Here is a 20,121-nt window from a genome sequence, read left to right on the forward strand (position 1 = left end):
TATTATTATTATTAAGCTTTGCTTACAATTACAGCAGTGGAGTTGCAGAGGGCTACAGTGTGTATGATGTATCAAGACTTACAGACAGAATTTGTGGATTCCCATTAAAATAATAAATTATGTGGAAAAAGAACAAAATGGTATCTCTGAAAGCATTGAGATGCCAACCATAAATGTGTGCTTGCCTTAATTTGATGACTCTGCTTGTCAAACCTTTGGTCTTTACGGGGTCAGAATATGATTTTTAATTAAACTTCTGTTTCTTCCTCAAGAGCCTGCATTTTAACAAACTTACTTAACTTTTTTTCCTCACTAATATGTTTTCCAAATGGCATGCACGTAGCCGGCTTGTCGGAGCCGAAGCAGTATTTGTGACCCTCTCAGCACTATGCAGTACCTGTGACACTGGTGCGGGAGGCTGAGACGGCCTCTGCGGAGCAGCAGCCACAGAAGTGTGCACAGACAGAGCCTCCTGTTCTTATCCGCACTGTTTTGTTCTCTATGTGGGTTTTTTCCTCCATCATACTTGAGTCATGTGCTGACTCTCAGGAGGAAACACTGCAAACTTTTCTGGCTTTTTGCTGCTTAAATTGAAAAGAGGGTGACCTACAAAGAGCAAAAGACTTGCTGACCTCAAACTGGTATCTTACTTTTTTCCCTTATAGAATGGAATGATTTCACTGCTCTATGATTAGAGGTTTGTGAAAGGTAAATGTGATTGCTAATCCAAATTTGCCTTTAGATAAATACTTCTCCTGGTGGTGAATTAATGGGGCCTCTGGATGTACCAATAGCTTTCTCTGTCATAGACCCCCTCACTAAGGAAGATTTTTCTGTATTGTGAAAAGCTGAATTTTGAAAAAATAATGAGGAAGACTATTTGCAATTTGTGATCAAAGAAGAAAAGGACTGATTAGTGCATGGAAAAGTCTCACAGCAGAATTTGATATCCTATTTTGTAATATTTTGTTGTTGTTGTTAAAGCCATATTTTAAAACAGTTCACTATGCAGCAGTTTAACAGTTACAGCAATTAGTGTGCTATAAAAGGAAATTACTGAAAGGAAGAAGATGCAGGGGAAACAGCACTGAAATCTTCTGGAAGTCATGGGTTCTGGGGTTCCTTTGTCCCGTGCCACAAATAAGAGAAAGTTTAGTATTTTCTTGGAACTGTACTGTGAATTTCCTAGCTTTCCATTAAGTGATTTTTATTATTATACAGTTAAAAATAATTCACCAGTGTGACACCAGTGCAGTGAATTACTCAGCTACTGTAAATCCGTTATAATCCACAGCCAGTGGATTTTGGTTAAAAACAATTTTGACAGCGTGACAGAGGTTGCAACTGAGAGTACTTCTGTAGAATAGGAGGTGCTCCCACATCGTTATGTTGATGTTTGAACTAGTATATGATTGTATTTTGATGATAAAATTCAGACTTTATTATAAGGAACATTCCATGCTACATCCCATAACTACAGAGTTAGCATGCATTGTTAAGGGTTCCCTCTATCTGATCAGTGTTGACCTTTTTAACTGTATCTGTCATTTAAATCAGTCATTTGAAAATATATATTAGTTATAGCATCAAAATAATACTGTGAAGGAAAGTGCACCAACATACAAAGGAGGTGGCAGAGCCATGTCCTTACCACGTATTCTCCAACTTTCCAGCCTTTTAAAGTTTTACCCTCTTCTGATAACATTTCCAAGTAGGATTTGTGATCATGCCGATTAAGGAAGAATGTCTCATGCTGTGCAAGTCTCCTACTGCTTTTTATATTAGACTGCAGAGGTTGTTTAAGGACAGCAGTGGTCGCATACCTAAATGCACAGACTGCCTGGTGCTGACTGTGGCACAGGCTGTCAGGTCACTAACCATCGTCGCACATTAGAGTGGCTGTGGGGCAGCGGTGCTTTTGCAGAAGATTTAGTGATGAGCACTTCCAAAGAAAGTGTTGCATGGCTTCAAAGCCAGCGTAAAGCTTCTTCTAATTCCTCCCCTCCAGCTGTGCTCTCTTTAATTTGATTAATAATGTCGTGGCCTACCTACAAACATGCAGAAGTGTTCCTGGTCTGAGATGTGTTCTGTAGGTGGGGTGATTACATGAAATCAAAGTACTATAATTATCCAATGAAGCTGCATATTATTCATGTTTAATCCAGTTTGTGGTTCATTTTAGGCCAGAAGTCTGAATTAAAATATTGATCTACCCTGTCCAAAAAGGAGTTAGGGTAATTTTCATATTGAGAGGGAGTTTAAACCCCACTGAAGAAAACAGAAATCTTGACGATAACATCAGTTGGTACTTGGTCAGGGCAATAGTGCTTTGCTGGCATTTTCAACAGAATTCTTTTTTGTTTCTTAAGGTGAATTAATGATATCTTCTGTTTTAAAGACAAATTATAGACTACTTTTGGTAACCATCTAGTTCAGTCTTAATACCAGCATTTGTGTTAATACTGTAATTCCAATTCAAAATGTTCGTTTGTGTGTGTGTGGTAGCTGCATGCTGATTTCCTAAGTAGTTGCCTGTCTCTGATAGTACTTGTGGACAGGATAGATAAGGTCTATTAATAAGCGTTTTTTCTGGATAGCAGAATTTAACACAAACAGCCTGTCTTTTCTACACCAACAGCTTCCCTAAATTAAGTTGATAAATTTGTCTTGAAGATTTTCTGGGAAACTGCCTTGGTCATCTCTGAAAAAAAATATTAAGGGGTAGATTTGGAAATTTGTGGCTAAATAGAACCTGTTGACTGCAGGAGACTTGTTGTGATACATCAGTATGCGGCTGTTGACTTTGTCCCTAGATCTTCATCTCCGTGCTGTGTCCTGTAGAATCTCCAGAGTGTACTGCACAGAAGAATTAGGTGACTGAGTATGGAAACCTTGCTGTACTAATAATAAGGATACACAGTTTTTCTCAATAGACTGTGTTGTCACTTTTCTACCTGTCTTATTCAGTTCCCAGAAGCTTCTTCCAGATACAGTTTAATCAAAATGAATTTAAAAAAAGCCCTCAGTTTTGCTTTCCTTCACATAGATTTAACTCTTACTGAAAACATGGGCTTTTATAAACCATTTAGATTACTAAAAACATACTACAAGCAAGCAAACAAACAAAACCCTCCAAAAACCTATTTCCCCTTATTTGATGACTAATGGTACATTTATAAGGACCATGTCTTAATTTGGGTAGTGTCTTGGGAGGATAATCCATTTGTGCTTTGGCAGATAAATAAGCCTTCCCAAATGGTTGTTAAAAAGCCTACTGTGACCTCTCCCTGTAAATACTGAATAGTTAGTAAGCAAAATTAATCATTTAAAAATACATACCAATTAGGTTGTCAGACTATGAATCAATTTTACACACACCAGGCAGCAAAGGAAGAAGCCTTTCAAGCTCTTACTTGTATAAAACTTGATTCTATGATTTCTGTATAAGAAAGATGTGTTTTATTGGTTTTTCTTCCTCCTTCCTAATGATAGAAGATGGCAGCATGTTTCAGGAGACTGGTATTTTGCCTGAAGCCTTGAAAGAGGAGTCAGCAGTGCTTTGCATCCTTCTTTAAATAAGCTCTTCTTGACATCTGATTTGAGCCAGCAGAAATACGGTATATTTCTAGGAATGAGAAGATTGTACCTAATTTACAAAGCAGCTATCACTTTTTTAGGTCACACATGGCATAAAACTTTTTTTTAATTCTCCCTCAAGGCATGTTTCAAATAGTTACTCATCACCGTGGTATAATATGTCTGTGGTTTCTCTAGAGAAAATAATGTTGGGTTGCTATCTTTAACATCTTGGGGCTAAATTCATTCTTGTGTGACCCTGTTCTAAACAACAGCTTTTCATCTTTTCATTTTGCCCCCTTACTTCAGTCCTGCCAATTCATTACTCTAGACATAAAGGGATTAACGAAAGCACCCGAAAGAAGTAGGTGATAGGGTATCATGTAGCTTCACATGCCTAGGGTAAGTCTGAAGCTAATTTTCAGAGCTTACTTCCAAGAAATGAGGTAATTGTTTAGAAAGACAATCTTCTTGGTTGGACAACACACAAATGCAACCACTTACGTTAGTTGCAATTTTTGCAGAGGAAAATGCCTGCTGGAATCATTCATTATTTTGAAAGGGACCCTCCCAGTCCTCTGATATTTCTAGAAATACCAGTTTGAAATAACTGCCTTTGCTGTTATGTGTTAGTCAGCAGAGGGCACTCTCCTCCTCTAAAAATAGGAGAAAGTATGGCTTAAAAATACAGAGGCAAAAGGCTTTTCTTTGCAGTGCCTTTTTTTTTTTTAAGTATGAATTACAGTTGTGAAATATGATCTGATAGGATTCTGTACGGGATTATTTTTCATGTAATACTTCCTCTTCTGAATTGAAGAGGAGATATGACATGACTCCCTTAAAAAGAACTTGCTGTTTGTTTCCCTGTGCCCATCCTATGTTTACCATAGGTTCTTCTCTAGGTGATAGAAGCCATGAAACTTCTGCAGTTCCTTTGTGTAGGCAAGTGGATGGGGTGGCTGAATTTCTGAATTGCCTGAATCAACTGGCCGTAACCTCTACTTTGTGAAGAGTAGCCTTTTCAGATCTAGCTATTTTGAATCCACAAAGCCAAGCAAAGCTGTTATTCCTCTGATCCTTAAAAACGTCTGTAGTGCAAGACTCATTCAGGCTTTGTACAGAAGTGAGGCTTAGCAGGAGTTCTGTACATCTGTATGCTTAAGTGAGAATTCACATACTGAAACATTGTCCTTTTATTTTTTTTAATGCACTTACTGTTGTATTGCAATGGCTGACTGAGGTGGTAGATTCTTGCGGGATTGTGAAGTACAGCCAGTTATTTTGCTTGAAAATGGAATGAAAATTTCAGCATGTCCATGTTTGCATAACATTCTCTTCCATAAATTCAACTGTACCACTGCACAAAAATAATAGGGCGGAAAAATTTGCCATTATTTGCTATACTGTTATTGAGCACCGTTCTTCAAAAACAGGTGCTAGGACATGAAGCCTGCTATAAAGCTCTTAAAGCCTGTGATGCATGTAAAGTAGGAGAAGGACTAGTTAAAAATTTCAGTGATTTATCCTAGCTTCTTGGGAAGTCACTGTAGAGTGACTGGCAGTTGAATTTTCTTTCTTTTTTTTTTAATCCATTCTGGTTTCCAGATCCTTTTTTAAAAAAATATTTTTCTGTGGACAAAGCAGGTGGAAGATGCTTTTCAGGAAAGATTGTGAGGGGGCACTTTTGGTTTGTTACCATGTGGTCCAATACTTTGAATACTGTTTCCTGATAATGAGCTTGTTAGGCACATGCTATTGAACCATATGCATGATGAGGAACCGTGGTGAAATGGAAGATGCATCCCTGACTCTGGGGTTGGCATTGTTCTCTGCTCACTGCTGTTAAAAACAGCTCTAAGTTTGCCCCAGTTTATACCAGCTGAATATATACAGAGAGTTCTTTCCCAGATGCAAGTACACCCCCTCCTGCCTCTGTATTTACTGCATGTAAGCTCTCTGATGTAGTTTTAGTGGCACTTACCTGGAGTTTGAACTGGAGTAACATTAAAAAGCAGCCCAGTAGTTTGCATTTTGCTGTGTGTATATGAACTGGTTTAGCTAGCTCAAGAAGCAATGGTATATTTTCTTCTGTGTGTGTAGAGTAATTATTTGTGGGATTACTGCACAATATTTGTTTGAAGATTTTAGTATATACATGCTTAAATATGTTTTTGAAAACATTCGTTGATAATACTATCTTTATATAGATAGAGCAGTAATTTGGATAATTCATGTTAGCTGCAAAAACTATTGTGAGGGGAGATCTTGTTGCCAATTCTTTCTTATGCTGCTTCAAATCTGAAATGGTTTTGCTATTTTCTGTCATTGCAGATTTGAGTTAAATTTGAAAATAGGTTTTATCACTAGAAAAAAATTTTACCTACTTGGGCTTGTCAGTTATTAATTGTGAGGACTTCATGAGGATGTAAATTGTTGCTAGTGACTATGTCCAAGAGAAAAAGTTTGGATTTAGTTTTATGTTCAGATTAGCAATGTTAAAACTCAAAAGCTACAATTCATCTTGAACTATTTCAAAACTTTAGTAGATATCTTCCACTACTTCCTTGGGAATCTTTAGGATTTATCTGAACCAAGGTGTGAATCCCAGAATTTTGACACCCACTGAAAAGCTTTGAAAATTTGGCAGTAAAAGTAACATTTGAAAAACAAGGCAAAACATGATGTTCTGGGACTATTTCATTTTTAAACCTAGTAGTAAAGTAACTTTGCAATCCAGTACTCTGGATGTGTCTTTACTTACACGGCCTGTATTTTACTTGTTGCTCTGTTTTCTTCAAAGCAAAATTAGGCAAAGCCTGGAAAACAAACTGAACTTGCTGAATTAATGTAATATAGTCCTAGTCAAGCAGTTAAATGTATATAAATGAATTCTGTAATTAAAGAAGTGGAAGCTATTGTTCACAATTAGAATATAATTGCATGCACATTAAAAAAAATATTTTAGCAGAAGTGAATATAGTCAAGTAGGGTGTTTAGACAGATTATCTTGAGCAATTTCAGGGCAGAATCTCTAGCCTCCCAACAAGACAAAAACAATTACTTGGAGGTGAATTGCTAAAGCAGTTGGAAAGGACATGGCGGTTGGCTGATCCATAAAGAGGTTTCTGAAAGTCAGCAGTAGAATTTGTCCAACTCTGCAAAATAAAAGTGTTGTCCGGAGAGTAAAGCAGTTTCTGTTTCCGGGATCCTCAACAGTAAAAATGACAGATTTTTACAGCATGTGTCCGGAAGGTATTCACTAGCTACACAATTTCAGGACCAGTATGTAAAAATTTCAGCTAGGGTGCTACATTTATTACCAGCAGGAGATGTAAAAGTGCCTAATTTATAATCCGTTGCAAATGTAACAGGCCACACACTCGAGTAAATAATAAGTATGAAGAGGTCTTTGCAACCCGCTGTTCAGTTTTTGGACATGGATATCATTTTCCAGCTCAGCTTTCCTAGCCATGGCAATGTCTGAAGAGTGTAACAGCCTATGCAATCATTAACAAGCAAAGTTGTAACGCTTAAAATGATCGGACCTCATAAAAATGTTACCTAAGAAAGAAAGTAGCCAAAACTCCCCTGGAAATCTTGAGGATCTGCCTGAATTATTTTATTAGGCGTTTTATTATAAGAGAGGATAAAAGAGCCTATTGTTGTTTAACAGATCTGATACTATATACAGCATATTTTATTTTATATCTAAAAATGAAGCAACTAGATCTAGTGAAAAAGATAAGGGAGGAATGAACAACTGAAATCTGAAGTTGAAATTTCTGTTTGTCTCTTTCACCTGTGTCGTCAGAGAGAACATAGGGCAATTGAGAAGATAGTGAGTTATCTCCCATGGAGCTTAGATCTTGTGTAGTGTAGCCGGTAGAGGAAGTGAGAAGTTTCCCCTGTCCCTTCCAATGACACATATTTTTGGTTTTAGCTGTTCTTCCTTCTCAGACCAGGAGCACAGAGAATAAAAGATGCTTAGAAATCACTGTGATGTTACTAACTAAACGTAGTGAAATAATTTCAAAGATTACAACACATTTCAATTTCATTTTGCTTTTGAAAAAAAAGTTTATACCTGTAATTTTCATCAAGTCTGAAGTCTCTGAAATGCCTGGTAAATTGCCTCGTATACCAGACTCAGGCAAAGCATTGGAGATACTTTGGTAATTAAGACTTCCATGACAGAGAACAAATGCTCCAGCATACTACAATTATGCGTCCCCTTCTAGGCAACCTGGAGCTGTAAGATTTTTGAGCAGTTCCTCAGAAATTGCATACAATTTCCCATCTTCATGGAAAAGTTTGCCTGCAGAGCCACTGTTTGCTTATTCCATATCTTACTTCTTGGTGATGTATTGCTTCTTAACAGATTTGTTGCGAACCATTAAAGGATGGTTTAGTGATGAGAAGTCAGTGAGGGTTGTGTAATATTATAATCATAGTGTGTAACATGTATGCACTGTTTTCATTTGAGGGTTTGTGTTGTGTTGCAAACGTTTGATCAGCCCAGTGAGAGCATTACTGAGGTGATTACAGTCTACTTCACAAGTTATCCCATTTGGGCAGAGAGATGCCAAGATTGTTGGAATATATTACGTCAGGAGTATAGTAAAACTTACTGATAGTATACAGTATAGTATATTGGCGCTGCATGGATGATATTACATGTCATATTATGGACTAAAACTCTCTGTGTGCGTGCTTATTTGCAATGAAACGGCTCTGTGTGAGTTAGTCTGAAATTCTAATGGATTTCAGTTCACCCAACAGGTTTCACCCTTTCACTGTGAAAGAATGAAGAAGCTATTATATATCCTTATTTCTCCATTTGTGCCTGCATAGTTGTGTATAGCTTCACGTTGCAAGTGGAGCTGTGGTGAGGAAGGTGGTGCTCTAACAGGTTTTGTGAGGCTCTGGCTGCCTTATGTGTAAATGACTATGTAGCACATACTGACTTACAGCTGCAGCATTCTCACTCTTTAAGTGTTACAATATGCATCTTTCGTTTATGCATTTAAGTTCAACCTACCAGAAACCCTTGGGATTATTGAAAGTTGCTGTGGCATTGTCTTTCTGTAGTTGAGACTTCGGAATACGTAGGTGAAATAAATATGTCAGTACGTTTTAACAAAATGTAAAACATTCTAAATTAGAGATGTTTAATGTAAATTGTGGCATGATTTTTAGGCAGGAACATATAAGTCTTGTGTTTATGAACACTTATGGTTGCATCTGCATTTTTATATAATAATCTAAATACAAGAATGGGCAGGGGGACGTTTAGCTAGCAGTTAAATTATAAACATTTTGGATGAGGAGCCATAAATCTCTGTTCTGAGATTTTCCATGATTTTTTGATGTTATAATTTTGGACATTTGCACATATATATATACTTGGAAATGAACTTACTAAATATGCTGTCCAGGTAGGTCCCAGCTTTTTAAAAGTAACTGCCATAGAAAAATTGAACTTGCTTTATGCATGAGGTTGAAAATTTAACTTTCACTCATGTTTTTTATATTATATGGTATGATCCAGAAGCTAAAGACATTGCTTAAGGAAAATGATATTATTAGATTTATTTTAGTATCTTTTCCATTCTAAGTGTGTTGATAGAGTTCTCTTTTTTCCACTTTGTCTTGTGACCTGATCTCAAACAAAGCTAGGGAGTGAGTGGTTTTTAGCAATAAAAACAAATAACAGTATAGTGGAACAATAAGGTGGCTTTTCACTGTACTTTGCCTTCATTGTCCATCAGTCCATTAAAATTAGTTCAGTCTTTTGGGGGCTTCACAAAAGAGCTACCTTTGGCAGGCATTTGGCAGCAAGCAGATGACTTACTTCTTAAAGTTTATGCTGTTTAATCCAGTTTTTTATTATCTGACTGCCAGCTAGGTCTGAAATCCTGTTGTAGAGTTTTTCTGAGAGAAATTTCAGACTTGATAGCAGTTTCTGACTTGTAATTCAGTTCAGTAACAGGACAACAGTAGCCTGTGGCAACATCAGACTTTTGGGGTGTTTATCCCCTCTTATGCATGAGGTTGAAAAATTAACTTTCATTCATGTTTTTTATATTATATGGTATGATCCAGAAGCTAAAGACATTGCTTAAGGAAAATGATATTATTAGATTTATTTTAGTATCTTTTCCATTCTAAGTGTGTTGATAGAGTTCTCTTTTTTCCACTTTGTCTTGTGACCTGATCTCAAACAAAGCTAGGGAGTGAGTGGTTTTTAGCAATAAAAACAAATAACAGTATAGTGGAACAATAAGGTGGCTTTTCACTGTACTTTGCCTTCATTGTCCATCAGTCCATTAAAATTAGTTCAGTCTTTTGGGGGCTTCACAAAAGAGCTACCTTTGGCAGGCATTTGGCAGCAAGCAGATGACTTACTTCTTAAAGTTTATGCTGTTTAATCCAGTTTTTTATTATCTGACTGCCAGCTAGGTCTGAAATCCTGTTGTAGAGTTTTTCTGAGAGAAATTTCAGACTTGATAGCAGTTTCTGACTTGTAATTCAGTTCAGTAACAGGACAACAGTAGCCTGTGGCAACATCAGACTTTTGGGGTGTTTATCCCCTCTACGCCATTCCCTAGGTGGTACCTGCTCTTCACAGGAGAGGGACATGTAAATAAATAAGCTAACAAAACAAAGAGAAAAGAAGGTCTGTATCTTTTCCTGTAACATCTTTACGTGTCCACAGTTTGGAGTGGCTTCCCTGACACTGCATGTTTATCATCAATCAGGCAACTGAAAAACATGCTGTGCTTTTTGGCTGCTTTATTGTTCCATTTTCTGTGGGGTCCTGAATTGCCCAGGAGAAGAGGACAGGCCAGTCTTCTGACTTCCAAGATTTTGGGATGCTCTGGGGGCATTCTTGCTCCATACAAAGGCTACAGAAGAGAGAAAGCAGCAATACTATTTTATGCCTTTTTGGTTGATGAAGCTTTTCCTCAGAGATCTGGCTACTGTTTCATTCTGAACACTGATGCTGCTTTACAGAAAAAAGATGACTGATTTAATTCCTCCTATAACTGGAAAGATGAAATGGATATGTGGCATCAAGTGGTTTTCTTCTGAGTTTATTTGGCTAACTGCTATTGTTCCCATAGTTAACCACTGTGGTAATTCAGTAAAATATTACTTTGAGTAAATTAGTAAAACCCAGCTTAATTTAAATGTACCAAAATAGCTAAAGAAAGCAAGTGCTTTGTAGTAGTGTAACGTCAGCTCATTGACGGAAAAGAAGTAGTGTGCAAATCCTAACCACCATTAATGTAGTCCTACAGTGCCAGAGAGCAGAGTCTTGAAAGTGTGAACCTTTTTCTTAATAATAGTGGTGAATTACAAGAACTTTTCAGCAATTATGTTTCCCTCTTGAAGTAGATTGTGTAGGATTAGGTATCTCCATGTAGCTTTGGGAATCCCATCATTTTCCTATTACTGCAAAAATAAATTGAAGAAATACTTTTCCTTAAGTCTTAAATCCATTCCTTCCTCACTCTGGCAATATCAGGATGTGAAAGTCATGTGGCTTCATTGGGTATTCTTGTGTGACCAGTGTAGGTTTTAAAAACACACGGCAATCCACGTTTTTCATATATGGTGTGTTTAGGCGGAATGAATGTCTTATCTTCACCTTATCTGCTGGACGCTGTGTAATTCTACTGTGTTTTGGTTAAAGGGAGTGATAAAAATATATAGTTCTGCCTCAGAATTACTCTCTTTCCCATTCTGGAGACATATTGTTCTAAATTATCTTAAATAGTACACTTAAATAGCACATTATAGCAAAATTTAAAACTTCCTTGGAGCAGAGAAGAACCAAAACTGAAAAAGAAAGAAAAGGAAAAAATAAAAGATAAAAGTCAGTGTATTTGGTTTGATAGGGGAAGCTTCCTGGGTCTTGCAACAAAAAAAAAAAAAAAAATATTTTTCCTTCAAAACCTTTTAAGGACAATTACTCTCTTTCCCATTCTGGAGACATATTGTTCTAAATTATCTTAAATAGTACACTTAAATAGCACATTATAGCAAAATTTAAAACTTCCTTGGAGCAGAGAAGAACCAAAACTGAAAAAGAAAGAAAAGGAAAAAATAAAAGATAAAAGTCAGTGTATTTGGTTTGATAGGGGAAGCTTCCTGGGTCTTGCAACAAAAAAAAAAAAAAGATATTTTTCCTTCAAACCCTTTTAAGGACAATTTGTCCATTAGGAAACTGGGCCTGAACTATTTGGCTGTAGAAAGCTATGCTAAATCTGTGAAACCTATTACTTGAAGGAAAATTTTCTTCAAATAATCACAGAGGCGTTTCACTAAATTGAAATGATAGTTTAGACAAAGCGTATTTTATCACTCGGGGATGTGTAAAGATGTGTGAGTGTGTGTTTGTGTATGAGCGTCCGGGTAACATGGTATGGTATGCCATTTAACAGTCCTGTGGCTTGTGATGTAGACACATCGGGTTTTGTACTCTGTCAGTAACCTCATTAGAAATACTTACAGAAGAGTTGTTACCATTTGAAGGGTAGCAATTACTTTCTCCTGCAGGACTGAATCTTAGTCTCAAATGTAATAATAATCTAGCGGAAATAGCTGTTAATTGAACACTAATATGATTACACTTTCACCATTGGAAATGATTGACCTGTGTGTTGTGACAGTTTTATGTAACTGCACTTAGTGGTACTTAGGACCTTTGTGAAGTATTTTGAGATCTTTAGGTTAAAACACTATGTTATATAATACAAAAATCTAAAAGTCAATACTTTTTAGAGATATGAATTCAGGAAGATTTTCATCATATTGAATGTGGAGTTATCAATTCTTTTACCAGAGTTTTCTTGTAAATTACTCTGCATAGAATTACTATGAACAAAATTAGGATGAATGTTCAAAACTTGGCCTCCTTCGTAGAGGAAGAAATGGCGAAGACTGTTGAACAGTTGAAGTTACCCAAGGTCACTGCAAGACTGATTCATTTTACTTCATCTGCCTCTTCGTCCTTTTGGTAGAGAGGGAATGGCTTGTGGATGCTTCATTTCTCTTTTCTCTCCATGTTTTTCTATTTTCTCCTTCGTTTTGAAAACCTGGATTGTTCTGTAGAGGTTGATTGCCAGAAGCGTTTGCTGAAGAAGTTGTTTCAGTTGATGGAAGTATTACAATAGGTATGAGGTTTTGAGAGGGAAGGGGTGAATAGTGGTAAAAGTGGTAATTCAGGCCATTACATGGAATTAGGTATTCTATCAAAGTAGCAGTAATGTTAATGTTTATATATTTATGTTGCTTTTATTTGTTAGGCAACAGCTTAACAACGATAGCCAGGCAACCTAAAGTTTGTATATGGAAAATAGGAAAGCTGGACAGTAAATAGAAAAACGATCGCACCCTTTTGTTGCCCCATACTATGATTTGCCATAGCAGAACGAGTCTGTGTTAGCTTTGGGCTCTTTAGATCTGTTTACTTCTAAACAGTATCTACACTGTGCTGCTGTAATTGCACTGACCCACAGCTTTCTTTTCCCTAAATAAACAACGCATACGTACCATCTCATAGGAGGGAATCCCACGTTTCATGAAGGGAAACTGTATTTTTATATACTTATTATTCTAACTCAGCTAACTTTCTAACAGTTACTCACTCTGGGTGAATTAGTTATCAGAGAGGAAGATAACTTTTTACTCTTCTGCCTGACATCAGAAAAATCTTATTTTCTTGCTATCAAAACCTTTTGTTTATAAAAAGAGGATCGGAAACTTCAGGATAGAATAGTAGGATAACTGTAACAAAGTACATTTATGAAGATCTGGATTCTGTATTTAAATTGTACACCTAACCTCCCCCGTCTTCTCCTTTGCCATGACTCACGTGTCTCTTAACACTTGCAGGAGAAACTGCTAGGGTGACAAGAAGTTGTTTCATCGGGTTTCTCTTGCTGTGTTATTAAAACAGCTTTTTTTTCAAGAAGGATTATAGCAATAATATGACCCTAAAAATGTAAGTTTCAGAAGTATTTTCTATTATCTATATAGAAATTTTTATATAATCCTTGATAAAAGCTTGCTTGAATGCTCTGGTTCCAGCTCTGTAGTGGTGACTTAGTGTTTGTCTTCCATGTCTGGTGCAGCGTAAAAGTAAATAAGACAGCAAGAAAATTCAGGGCTCTGATTGCAGTGTACAAATAAAGTTCTTATTTATTCAGCTACTTCCTAAGCTTTCTCTGAGCCCTGCTAAAAAAAAAAAAACACCACAAAACCAAACCTCATATGTGTAGACATTTGTTATTCCAGTGTTTAGATATATAAAAGTATTGCAACTAGTGTTTAATGATGCATTTTAAATGGATTAAATTTCCAACTTAAGTCACAAGATAACTTGTTTAAATCCTTATTGTTTCATTGTACTGCCCATAAGCCATGGGTTAGGGTCCATTAGCCTAGGCTTTTTACAGACAATGACCAGTAACAAAAAAGATTTTCTTCATGCAAGCTCGTTTTTTTAGATTCTGTTACGTGTCTGTGGAATTCTTTTTCAAATAGCTTATGGTATTTTTTTCTTTCCAAAGGTTAGAATGTGAAACAGGAAAGGGTGACAAATTCTGATTTAGGTATTTTGATACCAAGCCTTGTTTCAGCAATTCATAGCACACTTTATTAATTTAAATACAGTTCTTTGGTATAGCATACCATGAAACCTCCTCCCTGTTTACCCTAGTCCATTCTATGCTCTAAAGTTGCTCAAGGGAAGCAACATCCTCTTTACAGTTCTCTTACAAACTATTTTTTGTGGGCTGCTATGTAAAACACTTTCCTACCTTGGACTGATTATCAGTCAGACGTTGCTGCTTTCTGACATGTTAAGGAACACATCCCCTAGTATAAACTAGTATTACTCTCCTTGAATGTTACACCTGCTTCAAATATCTGCAGGTTTGCAGGAGTCTCCAAAGCAGCATATCTTGCTGTACAGCCCTATAAGGCAAGGTATTTGTATGAACCACACTTGTAGATTACAAGTCACGGGGATCTGAATCTGTAAATGACTCATGTTGTTGAGCTGGCATAAATAAATCATTTCTGCTTCTAAGCTGCATTATCAAGAATTCCCGCCCTCCCCTCCCCCCCCCCCCTTCCCTCCAATCCATGGTCATGATGATGTCTTTGTAACGACTTCCACTCAGCTCCTGGACTGCTTGGATCTGATCACATGCCATTGCTCTCTATTTTGCAATCAATGTAAGTTATACTATCCAGACCTAACTAGTATCACTGTGCTTGATCCTTTAGTTACTGACAGCCAGGCATTACAGCCACAGGCTTTTTCTGATTGGTTTGGGAAATCCTTCTACAAAACAGATGTTCCCTCCCATGTAAGAGAATTATTTAAATGGACACCTTAAAATCAGCTAGTCCATTGATACAAAGCAACTTTGCCTGCTGCATCTCAAGCATATTACTTTCTCCTGTGGATATAAGATCCCAGAGGAATTTCTTTTGAAATAGACTGTACATTTCTGCCTGATCTCCCTCATATAAATCATTCTGGTAGGTTGGAGTGCTAATTTGGGAAAATTACAGAGACTATATCAAAAGGAATATAAAAATATGAACCTTTTTCCATGCTTGCTACACTGACTGTAGCCACTGTTGTAAGGTTCCAAATGGTTGGTGCGCATACGGAGAGAATACGAGACCAGATCCATTGGCTGGCCCTATTAGTCACTGAGAAGCATCAGAACTTTCAAAAATTTATGAAGTTAATACGTAGAAAACTGACATGATGAAGCCTAGAGATTAAAAAAATATACTTATTATTAACGGATTGTGGCCAAAAGAGTATTGTCAGAAAGACCACCATAAAACTATAATGCTATTCACGCTCAAAATTAGTTTTTAACACTGTCAATAGTTTTCTGAGGGGAATGAAGAAGGAGAAATGATAGCTATTTTGGTATATCCTCAGGCTCAGATTTCCTGGTTTCAGAATCCAATACTCTTCCCAAAAATTCCAGTTTTCTTATTCTGGGATCATTTTTTAAATACTTGTAGAAATCAGTGAAGCAGCTCTTAAATTTAGGAGAGATGTGATTTGCTAAAAAGAAATGAAAGAGTGTTTATAATATTTCTGGCAAATAATGTGGAAATTGTTACAAGTATTCTTATATTCCCAGGAGGCCATGGAAACTGTTGACTTCTGATGTCAAAAGTATATTGGACTGAAAATCATCTACACCATCTAGATTTTGTTTGTGGAACATTATAGCTGAACTAGTAGTTACATCTTCATGACCAGTTTGAATTTGGTGGTACTTACAGAATCCTTCAGTCTTGTCTGTCGTTTTGGGATTTTTTTTGTTTTAATGCTTTGGTAACAATTATTGGTGTCCCAAAACAGAGAACTCTAGGAAGGTACAGTTTTCTCAGGGGCAACAAGCTTGACTTTTTTTCTTTTTGCCCCCCCAAATAATGTCCATTTTTGGGTAAAGTGAAAGGATTAGTAAAGACTAAGAAGTACTCAATAACATTTGTAGTTGCATAAACTGGATTAATGATGAGTCCTTAGATTTTTTTCATGCTTGGGTGCTAACATCAAAAGTTATGTTCCAAATTTTCTATTTATATTAGTGGAAGGAAACTAAAGCCGGTAATTAGCAGTAGTGACACCACACATCATGCATGATTGATTCTTCTGCATTAAATTTATGCTTCTCCATCTCACTAAGTTTCACTAGAATTACTTTTCACTTGCACTAGGGCAAATGAGAGAAAAATTAAGCCAGTAGATGAGATCCTGTATTTTCATCTGTCTCCACCACCAGAAATTAGAAGCCAGCAAAAGATACTGCCTGACAAAGACTCTCAAAGAAAGAAAAAATGTTGCGTACAGGGAAGTATAGTACCTCTGGGAACAAGAAGGCATAGCTGAGGATTAATAAAGATTTAAAATCTATGTAAAGGGGCATTACTTTTCTAAGAGAAGCAGCACTGATGTGAAGAGCTGTATATCAGTAGGGTACAAGCTGTCACGAGTCTGCCAAAGCAGACCCCAGGGAAGCAGAAGCACTGTTCACTGAGGAAACGCTGTTTCTTTTTAAAAAGTTGAATCAGTTTTTTGATGGATGCAACTTCTTGGCATATATCATAGTTTATTTTGTAAGTTTTGTCACATAGTGCAAAGTCATATTAATTTTATGACAGAACATACAGAACTGATAAATGAAACAATGCAAAATCTTGGAGAACTTCGTAGTAATAAGTCTAGATGGGTAACTGAATAAAGTAATTGTCTTTTAAGATTTTCTCTTCTACCAATGTAGAATACTTGAGCACGTGTTAGAGAATGTTTAGAGAACTGTTGGAGAAATAATTCAGTTATGATGGCTTTCAAATGAAAGCTTTTGAATAGTAAGTTAGTCTTTCAGCTCTGTTAGCATTTTGATATCACTTGGCCGTAATTTCAGAGCTCAAGTACAAAAAAAAAAAATCAATATCTGAATATATTCTTTTACCAGTTTGTCACAAGTTGTGGGAAAATATTCAGGGCATCATTCTTTTGGAAGTACACAAGGGCAATAGAATAAGAACGGAGCTTGATAAGATACAAGATAATTAAAAAAATAATTACCCTGTTTCACAAGAACGTTGGCTTGTGTTTAATAGAGTACCGTTTCTTGTTATTTGCTGTGAGAAGGTAGGAACCCTTCATGATTTGTCCAGACACTTTGGGGATGCATGGACATGATCCAGAAGAAAATACCCTTTGTTAGAACTTTGGAGATTTGGGTTCTGATAACAGAGTATATATGTTCTCCTTATCTCTAAGACACACATTTTTCACATTGAACTTGGAGGTTTTTATTTCCTCTTGAGTAAACAACAGTTGCAGGTACAATATTTCGTTAAGTAATGAACAGTACCGTCATTCTCCTGGACTGTCTAAAAAGGGGGGTGGGGATTGTATGTGTGTAAACAGAGGATAAATTTATTAAAAAATAACAAGAACACTCATTTCAGTATAACTTCACCTGATTTAAAATGGAAAGAGGTTTGTGGCCTCACCTCAAATGCAGACTAGATGAGAGAGTTGAATCCCTCGGTTTTTTGCTTGAGCAAGTTTTCATCTTGTCTTCTCTGTGTGTGTATGTTTGCATGTTTGCATGTGTATATATCTCTACACAGTTACATACATTCATGCATCTGTTACTGAAATGTGTACATAATACTTCCAGGACAAAGTAGAAATCGTTCTGCTGTATTTCTTTGGTAGTTCTGACTCCATAGGCTTTAACTAAATTTTAAGTAGTTAGGAGGGTGATGGATTTATTAGGGATTATTTCCTATTAGCAACTCCCAGTTTTAGACATTACCTTTTAAGAATCCCCATCATTTATAGTTCAAGAGACAATTTGATGGATTTATTAGGGATTATTTCCTATTAGCAACTCCCAGTTTTAGACATTACCTTTTAAGAATGCCCATCATTTATAGTACAAGAGACAATTTCTAATAATCTTGATTTTCTTTTTTAGTAGTAACTTCTGTTACATTTGTGGTAACATTAAGAACTTTTTTTATCAATCTCTCTGAAAGGCAAATTCCTTCCCTCCTTTCCATTCTCTCAGCTACCATCAGAGTCTAAATCTGTCAAGTTGTTTAACTAGTCATCATTTAAAAAGCATGTTGTGTATACTCTTAAGATTGTACCTGAAAAATTAAAAACGAAAGCTTTCTTTAAAATTAACTTAATTAAATACAAATTTTAATGTGAATGCTTCATCCATTTAATCTAAATAATACTGGATTGGAGTAAGGATAGTCTGAAATAAGGGCCGATATGTATGTTTATTAATTCACTTTCAGTCATAATATCATATTTAGCACTATTTGTCTTTGAACACACCATATCATCACTCATTCATAATTTACTCAGTACTTTTATTTATTCTCATTCATTCATAGTTTACTTTAAGGTCTTCCCCAATAAAACAACATTACTGTTTCCTTCCTACACCATCACTAAGTTCATTCACATGAATACAGATTTTGGTAAAATACCCATCTTTGAATATTTTGGGGTTTTACTGTCTTTTCTATCTTTACGTTGTCCAAGTGTCCCGGGTTCAGTTGCTAATGAGCGGTTCAGTTGGTAGAATGGATGGTAGGTATTCTGTTTAACAGTGTCTTTTAGCATGAAAGGTAAATAATGATCCATGTTGATATCTACCTACTTTCCATAAAAAAGTGAAGTTTCTTTCTGTTCTTCCTTATTTCTGGAACTCCCTATAACGGTTGTCTCCTTTTTCCATCTTCACAACCTTTTTTGTGGTACTTGATTTTTCAAATTGCATATACATGTTGGTGATATGGCCAGTATGAAAAATTACTCCTGTTAATCATGTTCACTGTATATGAGCTATCTGCAAACATAGAAAATTAAGTAAATTTTACTGTTTTGTTTGTTTTGAATTAGGCTCATGCACAGTTAGTTCGAGAAGTTGATGTAGAGAAGGTGTCAACTTTTGAGAACCCGTATGTAGATGCAATAAGAAGCTTATGGAATGACCCTGGAATTCAGGAGTGTTATGATAGACGACGGGAGTATCAATTATCAGATTCAACGAAATAGTAAGTACATGGTGGCTACAAACAACTACGTATCATTTTCTGTTTCTAAAAAAGTAATTTTTACTTTTTAGCTTTTTATACTGTATGTCTGTGTACGTCTGTATGCATGTGCATCACAAACATACCTGAATATACACTTACTAAATTGAATTCAGAGGATACTTTAAGGAGTAGAGTACATCTAGTTTAGGATTATGTCTGTGTTTGTTTCACGGAGTGACAGTCTGTGATCATCTGAAGTCTTAAAGTAAGATTCTAACTAAGCATAGTTAATCACTGATGGTTTTGTTTTCTTTTGTTATACCTGTTCAAGCCCTTACTCTCCTCTGACATACACTCACAAATGCAAGCTGGACAAAAATACTTTCATGTAGTATGGCAGTAGTGAATACTGGGAAGTGCAATCAAGGTAGACCTCCATACAATTCATAAAAATTGTAATGCCCCAGAACTCCTGTTTTCACAGGTTTTCCCCTTTTCCCTCACAGATTGCTTTTGCAGTCCTGGTGGTGGGGTAAATAGTACTAAGCAAGTGTTCTTGTGTTTTATTGAACTGCCTTTCTTTTATGGAAACAAAGCCTAAACTTTAAAGAACATGGCTGCAAGGAAGACAACAGGAAAAGCACTTTAAGCTAAACCCCTTTTGTTATAGATCAATGATAACAAAAATGCATATGTGACTAAACTGTCTGAAATGTTATGCCTTTAGTTTCTTGGGACAGGAATCTGATAAAATAGCACTGCGAAATTTAACATTGGAATCTGAGGACTGCCTGAAGATTGACTCCATGAAATTCAGTTACTCTTGAGTAACATAGCATATAGCTCAGATAAAATTTCTTGTCTGTTGTCAAACAAATGGGTGATGGTAAGGGATGATGCCTTTTGATGTTGACCAACATTAAAAAA

The 20,121-nt window shown here is 36.3% G+C and overlaps 1 protein-coding gene across 1 annotated transcript in view; it reads left to right on the plus strand.

Moving 5' to 3' along the window:
* LOC103903946 (guanine nucleotide-binding protein G(q) subunit alpha) overlaps positions 1 to 20,121 on the plus strand; it is a 133,499-nt gene that overhangs the window by 75,128 nt on the left and 38,250 nt on the right. Inside the window, exon 3 of the mRNA XM_009285261.2 lies at positions 19,058 to 19,212. Within this exon, the coding sequence (XP_009283536.2) occupies positions 19,058 to 19,212 (155 nt within the window). The remainder of the gene's footprint in view (positions 1 to 19,057; positions 19,213 to 20,121) is intronic.

This window comes from Aptenodytes forsteri, unplaced genomic scaffold, assembly GCF_000699145.1.
Source record: "Aptenodytes forsteri isolate BGI_AS27 unplaced genomic scaffold, ASM69914v1 Scaffold151, whole genome shotgun sequence".
Lineage (NCBI taxonomy): Eukaryota > Metazoa > Chordata > Aves > Sphenisciformes > Spheniscidae > Aptenodytes > Aptenodytes forsteri.